Here is a 12822-nt window from a genome sequence, read left to right on the forward strand (position 1 = left end):
CATTAAATGTTTTCAATATCTGTTTTTACAATTTCAATTTTACATGTCTGTAACAGCTTTGCACATCAGGATTTAGGGATTTTCTCCCATTCTCCCTTGCAGATTTTCTCAAGCGCTGTTAAATTAGATGGGTAGCAGCGGAGAACAGCAGTCTTCAAGTCTTTCCACAAATGTTCATTGGGATTCAGGTCTGGGCTTTGACTGGGCCACTTAAGGACTTCCACATTCTTGTTCTGAAACCATTCCAGTGTTGCTTTGGTTGTATGCTTGGAGCCATTGTCCTGTTTTTAATGTAAATATTCACCCCATTCTAAAGTTGTTTGCACTCCGAAGCAGGTTCTCATCAAGGATTTGCCTGTATTTGGCTCCATTCATTGATCCCTCTATCCTTACCAGTCTCCCAGTCCCTGCCGCTGAAACGCATCCACATACAGTAGCATGATGCTGCCACCACCATGCTTCATGGGATGGGATTAGACGGGTGATGAGCTGTGCCTGGTTTTCTCCAGATATAGCGCTTTGCATTCAGGCCAAAGAGTTACATTTTTTGTCTCATAGAACCCCTGATTCTTTAGTCTTATGCTCTTGGAGTCTTTCACGTGCCTTTTTGCAAATTCCAGGTGTGCTGTCGTGCCTTTTTCTCAGGAGTGGCTTCCGTCTGGCCACTCTTCCATAAATGTCAGATTTGTGAAGTGCTGTAGAGATTGTTGTCCTTCTGGCAGGTTCTCCCATCTCAGCCAAGGAACTCTGTAGTTATGTCAGTGTGGTCATTGGGTTCTTTGTCACCTTCCTGACCAAGGTCCTTCTTGCCTGGTTGCTCAGTTTGGTCTGGTGACCAGCTCTAGCCAGTCTGGGCAGTTCCATATTTTTTTAATTTCCCAAGGATGGAGACCACTGTGTTCTTCAAAACCTTCAACAGTCTATAAATTGTTTTTTCCCCTTCCCCAGATACAGTGGGGAGAACAAGTATTTGATACACTGCCGATTTTGCAGGTTTTCCTACTTACAAAGCATGTAGAGGTCTGTAATGTTTATCATTACAGAAACCATTTAGACGGAATCTAAAACAAAAATCCAGAAAATCACATTGTATGACTTTTAAGTAATTCATTTGCATTTTATTGCATGACATAAGTATTTGATAACCTACCAACCAGTATGAATTCCGGCTCTCACAGACCTGTTAGTTTTTCTTTAAGAAGCCCCCTGTTCTCCACTCATTACCTTATTAACTGCACCTGTTTGAACTCGTTACCTGTATAAAAGACACCTGTCCACACACTCTCCACAATGGCCAAGACCAGGGAGCTGTGTAAGGACCTCAGGGATAAAATTGTAGACCTACACAAGGCTGGGATGGGCTACAGGACAATAGGCAAGCAGCTTAGTGAGAAGGCAACAACTGTTGGCCCTATTTCGTAAAAGAACAAGTCCATATAATGGCAAGAACAGCTCAAATAAGAAAATACTGTCTTAAAGTAATGGACTGTCAATCTGTCTTAAAGGACAGACAATCGGGAAAATGTCAAGAACTTTGAAAGTTTCTTCAACTGCAGTCGCAATAACCAACAAGCGCTATGATGAAACTGCCTTTCATGAGGACCGCTACATGAAAAGAAGACCCAGAGTTACCTCTGCTGCAGAGAATAAACTCATTAAAGTTACCAGCCTCAGAAATTGCAGCCCAAATAAATGCTTCACAGAGTTCAAGTAACAGACACATCTTAACATCAACTTTTCAGAGGAGACTGTGAATTTTTTATTTTATTTTTTACCTTTTTTTTTTAACTAGGCAAAACAAATTCTTATTTTCAATGACGGCCTAAGAACAGTGGGTTAACTGCCTGTTCAGGGGCATCAGGCCTTCATGGTCAAATTGCTGCAAAGAAACCACTACTAAAGGACAGCAATAAGAAGAAGATACTTGCTTGGGCCAAGAAACACGAGCAATGAACATTAGACCGGTGGAAATCTGTCCTTTGGTCTGTTGAGTCCAAATTTGCGATTTTTGGTTCCAACCGCCGTGTCTTTGTGAGACACAGAGTAGGTGAACGTATGATCTCTGCATGTGTGGTTCCCACCAAGAACTATCAAGGAGGAGGTGTGATGATGTGGGGGTGCTTTGCTGGTGACACTTTCTGTGATTTATTTAGAATTCAAGGCACACTTAACCAGCAAGGCTACCACGGCATTCTGCAGCGATACGCCATCCCATCTGGTTTGCGCTTAGTGGGACTATCATTTGTTTTTCAAAAGGACAATGACCCAACACACCTCCAGGCTTTGTAAGGGCTATTTGACCAAGAATGAAAGGGATGGAGTGTTGCATCAGATGACCTGGCCTCCGCAATCACCCGACCTCAACCCAATTGAGATGGTTTGGGAAGAGTTGAACTGCAAAGTGAAGGAAAAGCATCCAACAAGTGCTCAGCATATGTGGGAACTCCTTCAAGACTGTTGGAAAAGCATTCCAGGTAAAGCTGGTTGAGAGAATGCCAAGAGTGTGCAAAGCTGTCATCTAGGCAAAGTGTGGCTACTTTGAAGAATATAAAATATAAAATCTATTTTGATTTGTTTCACACTTGTTTTGGTATTGATGATTCCATATGTGTAATTTCATCGTTTTGATGTCTTCACTATTATTCTATAATGTAGAAAATAGTACAAATAAAGAAAAACCCTTGAATGAGTAGGTGTGTCCAAACCTTTGACTTGTACTGTATATTTCCACACTACGAGGTTGGATTAATACTGTGAAAGAGCTGCTTTTATGTTGAGATAAATTTGATTTTGAGATAAAAACGGCTGCATTGGACCTTAGCTTTTTTTTCAGCTTAATTTAGTTAAATTAATTTAGTTTTTCTGTTCATTTTCTAAAGCATTTAATGTCTCGATTTCACTGTTTGACACTTTTTTTTACCATGTCCTTCAGCCCGACTTTTGATATTCAGCAATGTATTACACTTAGAAAATATTTAATGCACCTGTTTAGAAGAAAAAAAAGAGTCAAAAACATGGAAATTAAATAAATATTTGATGTTCATTTGTCAAGGCTGTGGGTAACTGGTGAAAGGAGTCAGGCTCAGGAGAGCTGAGATGCTTGTACAAGGTATTTAATTCAAGAAAACACCAGTATAAACAAAATACTATGGTGCTGGAAAAAAACAGTACCACGAAATAAACGGCCCCCAGATGTTCCATGAACGCCCTCCAGACCCTTGACGTGAACTGGGGACCTTGATCAGATACTATGTCCTCAGGCACCCCGTAGTGCCAGAAGACGTGTGTGAACAGGGCCTCCGCAGTCTGTAGGGCCGTAGGGAGACCGGGCAAAGGGAGGAGACGGCAGGACTTAAAAAAATAGATCCACAATGACCAGGATCATGGTGTTACCCTGTGAGGGAGGTAGATCCATCAGGAAGTCCACCGACAGGTGCGACCATGGCCGTTGTGGAACAGGGAGGGGTTGTAACTTCCCCCTGGGCAGGCGCACACCAAGCAGGAGGAAACATAAACCCTCATGTCCTTAGCCAGGTGGACCACCAGTACTTTCCACTAAGACAGTGCACTGTCCGACCGATGCCCGAATGACCAGAGGAGGGTGACGTGTGGGCCCAATAGATCAAACGGTCGCAGACAGCAAACGGAACGTACAGACGCCCAGCTGGACACTGGGGGGGGAGTGGGCTCTGTACATAATGCCCGCTCGATGTCCTCGTCCAGCTCCCACAGTACTGGTGCCACCAGGCAAGAGGCTGGGAGTATGGGAGTGGGATCCATGGACCGCTCCTCTGTGTCATACATCCGAGACAGTGCATCTGCCTTCGCGTTCTGGGAACCTGGTCTCTAGGACAGGGTGAAAACAAAACGGATAAAGAACATGGCCCACCTTGCCTGGCGAGGGTTCAGTCTCCTCGCCGCCCGGATGTAGTCCAGATGAGTGGTGGTCCGTCCAGATGAGAAAAGGGTGTTTAGCCCCCTCAAGCCAATGTCTCCACGCCTTCAAAGCCTTGACGACAGCCAACAACTCCCGGTCCCCCACGTCATAGTTTCGCTCCGCCGGGCTGAGCATCTTCGAATAGAAGGCACAGGTTGAAAATGCTATTTGGCCCTAAACAGAGAGCACACAGTGGCAGAATACCTGACTGCTGTGACTGACCCAAACTTAAGGAAAACTTTGACTATGTACAGACTCAGTGAGCATAGCCTTGCTATGGAGAATGGGCGCCGTAGGCAGACCTGGCTCTCAAGAGAAGACAGGCTATGTGCACACTGCCCACAGAATGAGATGGAAACTGAGCTGCACATCCTAACACATATTTCCCTCAGATTAAACAGAACCAAAAATTTGAAAAAAAACCCCAATTTTGATCAACTCACATATCTACTGGGTGAAATACCACAGTGTGCCATCACGTCAGCAAGATTTGTGACCGGTTGCCACAAGAAAAGGGCAACCAGTGAAGAACAAACACCATTGTAAATACAACCCATATTTATGTTTATTTATTTTCCATTTTGTACTTTAACTATTTGCACATCGCTACAACACTGAATATAGACATAATATGGCACTTGACATGTCTTTATTCTTTTGGAACTTCTGAGTGTAATGTCTACTGTTCATGTTTATTTGACTTTTGTTTATTATCCATTTTACTTGCTTTGGCAATGTTAACATATGTTTCCCATGCCAATAAAGCCCTTGAATTGAATTGAAAAATTGAGAAAGAGGAGCAATGACCTGGTGCACATACTGTATCTAGCCAGTAACTCCTCCAGGATGTGTTGACGTCATTTCACAGAATTTATTTTTGGACGGAAGCTAGTTGTCGTGTCTTTAATATCATTAACTGAAGACTGATAGTTTTTATCAAAGATTCTCTGTAATTAAGTATTACACAACTTGAAGGAACTTTTGCCTTGAAGAATAGGCAGAAATCCCAGTGGCTAGATGTGCCAAGTTTATAGAGACATACCCCAAGAGACTTGCAGCTGTAATATCTGCAAAAGGTGGCTCTACAAAGTATTGACTTAGGGGGGGGGGGGGGGGTGAATAGTTATGCACGCTTTCAGTTTGTTTGTTTTATTTCTTGTTTGTTTCATAATAAAAAATATTTGAATCTTCAAAGTGGTCGGCATGTTGTGTAAATCAAATGTACAACCCCCCCCCCCCCCCTCCCCCCAATAATCCATTTAATTCCAGGTTGTAAGGCCTACAAAATAGGAAAAATGCCATGGAATGAATACTTTCGCAAGCCACTGTATAGCCTATTTAACATTTTAAGAAGTCTACAATTCCATTGATTGAAATAAAAAAATATCACATCAGAATACAAATAAGGCTAACATAAACATAAGCAAGCATGATGAGCAGATGAAGAACCAGAGGATATTAGCTAGCTAATTACATTGAACATTTACAATTCTAATTGAAATTTCCCATGCAAAAATAAAGATAGCTACCAAGCTACTGTTTAAGGACAGGCGTCAGCATCCAACCTTAGCTAGGCTAGTTCTAAGCTACTTCAGATTCAGTATATCTGAATAGTTTACTAAACATACCATTCGAAATTTGTAATGAATATAAAATACAGAAAGGTTCAACCTGATCAATAATACGTTATCTAGCCACATATTTATCAATTGAAATAGCTTTCTGCAGTTGAATGCGTCACCGCTGGCTAGGTTATAAGCCCAATATCTCATCATAAGTACAAGCCCTGGTAGCTCGCCGTGATCGTATAGTGGTTAGTACTCTGCGTTGTGGCCGCAGCAACCCCGGTTCGAATCCGGGTCACGGCATTGCAAACACAATGTCACGGCATAAGGGTATATTTTTGTTTTTATGCTTATTATTTGACATATTTAAGAAGCTCCAACTTATATGATACATTATCCTTGTTCAGTCATTGCGTTGTCGAACCAATACTCCGAACACAGCGAAGCTACCAAATCGGCTGGAGTGTTATTCATATAAGAATTGTGTTATATGTCCACTAGGGGATGAAAGCGTCTCGTCGATATATTGTGTTGCTGTGCTGTTGTCCTGTGACTGTGTGAAAAGCCATATTTTTAAATGTATGTCATTCAAGTAATATTGAATGAAGCTATCATATTCGGAATGGTAGGCTACATAAAAACCTGTCTTCATACCTGCCCGCAAATTGTATACGATTTAGAACCGGGTAATCTATTGGGCCTAATTATGAGAAGAGCCCCCTGCAGCCCCGTTTATTGTCTTGTTTTTTACTATTGTTATCCCCCACAATTGTTTTTATTGTTTTATATAGTTTCATGCACATACTGTCGCCTATATGAAGGTTTCATGACTGCTCTGACTATAGGTTAACTCGTCACTGCAATTGGGAAAGAAAATATTGCCATTGTGAATGTGCAGTACACCATTATTGTTGCCGACAACCATTGTCTATCAAGTCTACTCAACAGCTTTATTGTGATCTATGACTGTGGCCTATAGGCTATAGATGCATCATGCCTATAGGCCATTGAATAGCATGATGCTCTCTTGACGACTTTTTCGTCATGCATTTAAAACAAAAGTTAACATTTTGTCAGATAGGGACTGAAACTTCAGACAATCGCTCATCCATTTGCTCTTCACGCATTGAAGAGGCCTTGCCTGTCGTAAACATTTATAAACATGAAGACTGAAAATCCCAAATATTTACAGTCTAGTGCCAATTGGTGGTTTGAGAAAATGAAAGGATGAAACAAAATATTCCGTTTACACTAAGGGCTATATTTCCCATTTTGTAGAAATCTCTCCCCGTTGGTTCTCATTGACGTCAGTCTACTCTAAGGGATCCGCCCTCTAGCTCAAATTGCAAGCAGTGAGTGGTGAATGGTCACCCATCTTTCGATTACGGGTACACAAGGGTGAATTGCTCCTGGATCTGGATGCGGGCATCCTTTCAATGATTCCGCACTGTGGCTCGTGTCTGTGTTGTGTTCACTTCATGGGATAGACAATGCTCTGTGTCTTGGCATTACGATCTTCAGCTGCTGCTCGTCTGGTTGATCGGAAAATGTAGTCATTCAATGTGACATTAGCCTACTTCTATGCTGTGTTCAGATTATTGCTCTGGTCCTAGACGCAGACCAGCAATTCTGTGAAAAGATGTTGAGCCGAATAATGAGTGGCAGTATCCGGAATCTGGATAGAGAATACGACTGCACCGTCAGACTCCTGGATGATACGGAATATACCTGCACAATTCAGGTCAGTCACTTACTATATTCAGACAATAATTGTTCATATGCCATCAGCAGAGAATATCAAGTGGTGAAATTGTCTCATGTGAAGAAAAGCGCACAAGTGCCTGCATCCCGCAGGTCCCGCGATAGTCACCGTCTGAATCTATTGTGTGAATCATTTGTTTTCTGACACATTTTATTACCATATGCCATTTGACTTGATGCAAATATCGATAGTTTCGTCGTCCGACGAATACACTGGATGCTCTCAGGACCTTATCGATGTTTTCGTGACTGATCAAAACATGGCAAAAAATGAAATGGTTTATCACAGACAAATAGCCTACTGGTATTGTTATTATTCACCATGAGCGCTGGAAGTTTGAAAAGTGATCAACAACCTCTCGCACACTTGATTTTATAGGCTTTGAGCGGCATTGTATTTCCAATGTCTATACTCATCGTTTTTATTGAGTAATTAATCCGACAGTGAGAGTTACAATGAAGCTGTAACTGTTACAATCTAGATTTAACAGAGTTACAATGAAGCTGTAACTGTTACAATCTAGATTTAACAGAGTTACAATCTAGCTGTAACAATTCAAATGAATGCAGAGGTGATAATCCCATCACGATCAAGTTATATGAATTTGTCAACAAAATCAATACTTACAATAGAGGTCTATGTTATTGTGAGAATAATTTACCTCAGGGCAATTCCACGATATGCCAAACAAATACCATTGATTTGAAAGGATAACAAACAATAAAACTCTATGCACAAGGACTACTTTTAACAATTTGTAGTGAACATTAAAAAAAAAAAACAGAATGGTAACAGAATTCTTTTGTTAAAACTCCCGTTTTTTATGTGACCATGTTTTCCCAAAAAATTCTTAGAATTAAGATTCAAAAGATGTCTGCAGTAAGAATGGGGTGTCATACAGTTGAATTCGGAAGTTTACATAAACTAGTTTTAATGTCTCCAACCTAAATGTTTCAACCACTCCACAAATTTATTGTCAACAAACTATAGTTTTGGCAAGTTGGTTAGGACATTTACTTTGTGTATGACAAGTAATTTTTCCAACAATTGTTTACAGACAGATTATTTCACTGTATCACAATTCTAGTGGGTCAGAAGTTTACATACACTAAGTTGACTGCCTTTAAACAGCTTGGAAAATTCCAGAAAATGATGTCATGGCTTTAGAAGCTTCTGATAGGCTAATTGACATCATTTGAGTCAATTGGAGGTGTACCTGTGGATGTATTTCAAGGCCTACCTTCAAACTCAGTGCCTCTTTACTAGACATCATGGGAAAATCAAAAGAAATCAGCCAAGACCTCAGGAAAAAAAGACCAAGCAGCCGTCATACCACTCAGGAAGGAGAAACGTTCTGTTTCCTAGAGATGAACGTACTTGTAACGGCCGTTGGTGGAAGAAGGTGAGGACCAAGGTGCAGCGTGGTACATGTTCATATTTATTAAATAGAACTGAACACTAAATACAAAACAACAACCGAAACAGCTCCGTCAGGTGCAAAACACACTAAACAGAAAGCAACTACCCGCAAAACCCATGTGGGCAAGAGCTACCTAAGTATGGTTCTCAATCTGAGACCACGACAGACAGCTGTCCCTGATTGAGAACCATACCCGGCCAAAAACAAAGAAATACAAAAACATAGAAAAAAGAACATAGAACACCCACCCTAGTCACACCCTGGCCTAACCAAAATAGAGATTGAAAAGCCTCTCTATGGACAGGGCGTGACAGTACTTTGGTGCGAAAAAGTGCAAATCAATCCCAGAACAACAGCAAAGGACCTTGTCAAGATGCTGGAGGAAACAATAAAATGAGTCCTATATCGACATAACCTGAAAGGCCGCTCAGCAAGGAATAAGCCACTGCTCTGTACTTTTTGGAGAAATGTCCTCTGGTCTGATGAAACAAAGATAGAACTGTTTGGCCATAATGACCATCGTTATGTTTGGAGGAAAAAGGGGGAGGCTTGCAAGCCGAAGAACACCATCCCAACTGTGAAGTGCAGGGGTGGCAGCATCATGTTGTGGGGGTGCTTTGCTGCAGGAGGGACTGGTGCACTTCACAAACTAGATGGCATCATGAGGTAGGAAAATTATGTGGATATTGAAGCAACATCTCAATACATCAGTCAGGAAGTTAAAGCTTGGTTGCAAATGGGTCTTCCAAATGGACAATGACCCCAAGCATACTTCCAAAGTTGTGGCAAAATGGCTAAAGGACAATAAAGTCCATCACAAAGCTCTGACCTCAACCCTATAGAAAATTTGTAGGCAGAACTGAAAAAGCGCGTGCGAGCATGGAGGCCTACAAACCTGACTCAGTTACACCAGCTTTGTCAGGAGGAATGTGCCAAAATTAACCCAACTTATTGTGGGAAGCTTGTGGAAGGGCTACCCGGAACGTTTGACCCAAGTTAAACAATTTAAAGACAATGCTACTAATACTAATTGAGTGTGTCTGACCCACTGGAAATGTGATGAAAGCAATAAAAGCTGAAATAAATCATTCTCTCTACTATTATTCTGACATTTCACATTCTTAAAATAAAGTGGTGATCCCAACTGACCTAAGACAGGGAAATTTGACTAGGATTAAATGTCAGGAATTGTGGTAAACTGAGTTTAAATGTATTTGGCTAAGGTGTATGTAAACTTCCGACTTCAACTGTATATGACATAGTCTCGTCAAGAACCAGGCTTTTAAAGGTATGGCAACACGAGACTAGCTATGACATGAGACCTTGACTTTGAAAACATTTATTTTGGTATTTGAACTACATTAAGTGAAGTGGATTCACACCCAGTAACATAATTACATTTATGGAATTTCATCATGACTCCCTGATCTGTACTACATAGAAATGCATATTTATGGATATGTGTGTCATTCACTTCATGGTAATGTGTCCTAAATAGGTACACAACGGTATAAATATGCAATTTCCTCCTTTGCATATCTCAGTATTATTCTACACACTGGCTATTATTTTAATGAGCTCCACACCCAAACAAGACCAAATTTGGTTGGTCCATCCTGGACCAAATCTGAACCAATCATAGATGTCTATGTTTCACAAGTTTTAACATCAAGGTACATCATAGTAGAGTACAGTGGAATACTTTACAGTACAGCACAACACAACACAGAACAGTCGAGTATAGTTCAGTAGAGTATAGTTCAGTACGGTAGAGTACAGTATAGTTCAGTACAGTACATTATAGTGTACTCAATTCTAGTGTGCTCTACTGAACTGTACTCTATTCTACTCTATTGTACAGTACAATATGGTACTGAACTTTACTCTGCTTAACACTTTTTTACTTTACTGTACTCTACTTTACTGTACTGTACTGAACTCTCCACACTTGTGACAACCATAGACCATTTGGTTCAGATTTCCGGACCAAATCTGAACCAATCATGGACCTCTATGTTTGGGCCAGATCAAGGCCGGGACCATACCAAAAACCAAAAATGACATCTGAGGACTACTTTTCAACATCCATGGACGTCCGGTGTCAGTCTGTACTCAATGGGTAAGGATGCTGGTTACTGTAAATGAAAAGAGAGGGGGCTTATGAGTAGGTGTCAGTAAGAGCAGGGAGAGGTGACATTAACTGGGGATAGAGGAAGAGAGAGAGGGAAGGGGTGTCCAGACTGTTTTCACACTTTCTTTGACCACCATACAACAGAAAGAGAAAGAAAACAGTTATGAGTTGAATGTAACAGTATGCCAGTGTCAGGGAGAACTGTAGCAGGTGAACCAACTGTGGTTTGTGACTATGATTTTCCATTGTAGCCAATCAAATTGCAGTAATTCCGTCACTGATTATTCGGAAGCTACGTTACCAATTTGGGAACAGAATTTCGAGGTTTAGTCACTTAGTAGTTCATAACCAAATAGATATCAGTAAAAACACTGTAACTAATTGTAGGTCTACCTTGTTGTTCATTCTGTGTTTTCTTTAATTTCCTCCCTCCCAGTGTTGAGCAGTAGTGAACTACATGTAGTTCAACTAGTAATTTACCAACATTTTACAGTATCTTAGTGGTAGTTGAACTAAATGTTTTTTTTTTGTTGCAAAAATTAAATATGGGTGAGGTAGACAATAATTTCCTTTCTTTTTCAGCATCAGACCTGCCTAATTCTTACTTGAAACAGTTTTTGTGTTTTATATGCTAAATGACACATTCTGTTAATGAAGTGATCTGTTCTTGCAATTTGTAGTCTATGACATTTCAGATTTATAAATGATATTTTTTTACGAAGTAGTAAATTACTTTTTCAAAGTAACTTTAGTTAAGTAACTATATGTTTCTCAAGGGTACCTTTAGTATAGCTTAACTTCTTCTAGTGTGAAGTAATTGGTAGATTGGTAAATTGGTAAACTATTCTGTATTTTCAGATTAGCTTCCTCAACGCTCCCTCCTCTTGAGGGAGAGAAATGAGAAAATATCTTAAAGATATGTGGGTTTTTGGAAATGGAATTTCAAGGCACAGGGCAATATTTCTTAAACTTACACAAGGCAAATAATTTCTCCAAAACTAAATATAAGTGTTGATATTAGTTGGCGGGGGTCTTTACTTCTAAATGATTGTGTTTTGATGTATTTCTAATACCTTTTAATACGTTTTCTACGACCCCTTTTCCATCTGTTTCATCAGAAATCAAAGCCTTGCTTATTCCTAATATTTAGGATAGAACACGGTTGAAAAATTTATATATGCCTTAATTTCTCAAAAATATAGACACTTAGTTTTCATTTGACACCAGATTTGACATGCTCCTAGGAACTTCACGTTGGTCCTCATGGGTCCTGTTACATGGAAATGACCCTCAGTCAATAGGGGACTTAACATTCTACAAACACATCATACAATAATTAGATGGTACGTACTAGCTCAGTACTGAGATTAAAACTCTAGTTTAGTTTCACATCAAGTCAAACAGCAGTTACCAAAGCCATCTACTACAGCCAGCCATCTTTACCTCTGCACTGTTTTGAGAAAAAGTCGATGAGCTCTCCATAAAGCCAGCCATACAAACAGTCTTCCCTCCCGCTTCCAGGTGTCCGCATGGCCCTAAGTCAGCCATTCATACTGCTAAAATGCATTTCCCTTTTAATCGGGATCGGAATGATTTTAGTAGCCTATTTTAAATTGTTGGTGTTGAGCTACCCAATTGACACCCTGCCTTACATTATAGCCTATTCCTCAAATGTCATTTTATTGTTATTCAATATAAATTTGTTTACTGCAACTGTTATGAGCTTTATACAGTATAGTTTACTGTAGTGTAGACCTTGAACAAAGTAAGGTTGAATGGATTTCCTTGAAGGGAAGACAGGAGTAAGGGGCTGGTTCTTTTTCTTTTGTTTCCATGCTGCTAGTCTTGCTTTGATGTTTCCTCTGTTTTTATCTTCAGCCTGAAATAAAGGCAGGGGAGATGGTCGATCAGAATCCATTACAGTATGTGTGTGTGTGTGTGTGTGTGTGTGTTCATCTGTGGATCATCATTCCTCAGAAGCTATTGGGGAGAGCTGTCTCCTGGACT

The 12822-nt window shown here is 40.4% G+C and overlaps 1 protein-coding gene and 1 non-coding gene across 2 annotated transcripts in view; both read left to right on the plus strand.

Moving 5' to 3' along the window:
• The first annotated feature begins 5733 nt into the window (after nt 1–5733).
• Nucleotides 5734–5805, plus strand: trnah-gug (transfer RNA histidin (anticodon GUG)). The gene has a single exon. It is a non-coding gene; the product is annotated as a tRNA-His (tRNA).
• Nucleotides 5806–6949: 1144 nt separating this feature from the next.
• Nucleotides 6950–12822, plus strand: part of LOC139405512 (FERM domain-containing protein 5-like) — a 112890-nt gene continuing 107017 nt past the window's right edge. Inside the window, exon 1 of the mRNA XM_071147912.1 lies at nt 6950–7243. Within this exon, the coding sequence (XP_071004013.1) occupies nt 7142–7243 (102 nt within the window). The 5' untranslated portion in view covers nt 6950–7141. The remainder of the gene's footprint in view (nt 7244–12822) is intronic.

This window comes from Oncorhynchus clarkii, chromosome 1 (genome assembly GCF_045791955.1).
Source record: "Oncorhynchus clarkii lewisi isolate Uvic-CL-2024 chromosome 1, UVic_Ocla_1.0, whole genome shotgun sequence".
Lineage (NCBI taxonomy): Eukaryota > Metazoa > Chordata > Actinopteri > Salmoniformes > Salmonidae > Oncorhynchus > Oncorhynchus clarkii.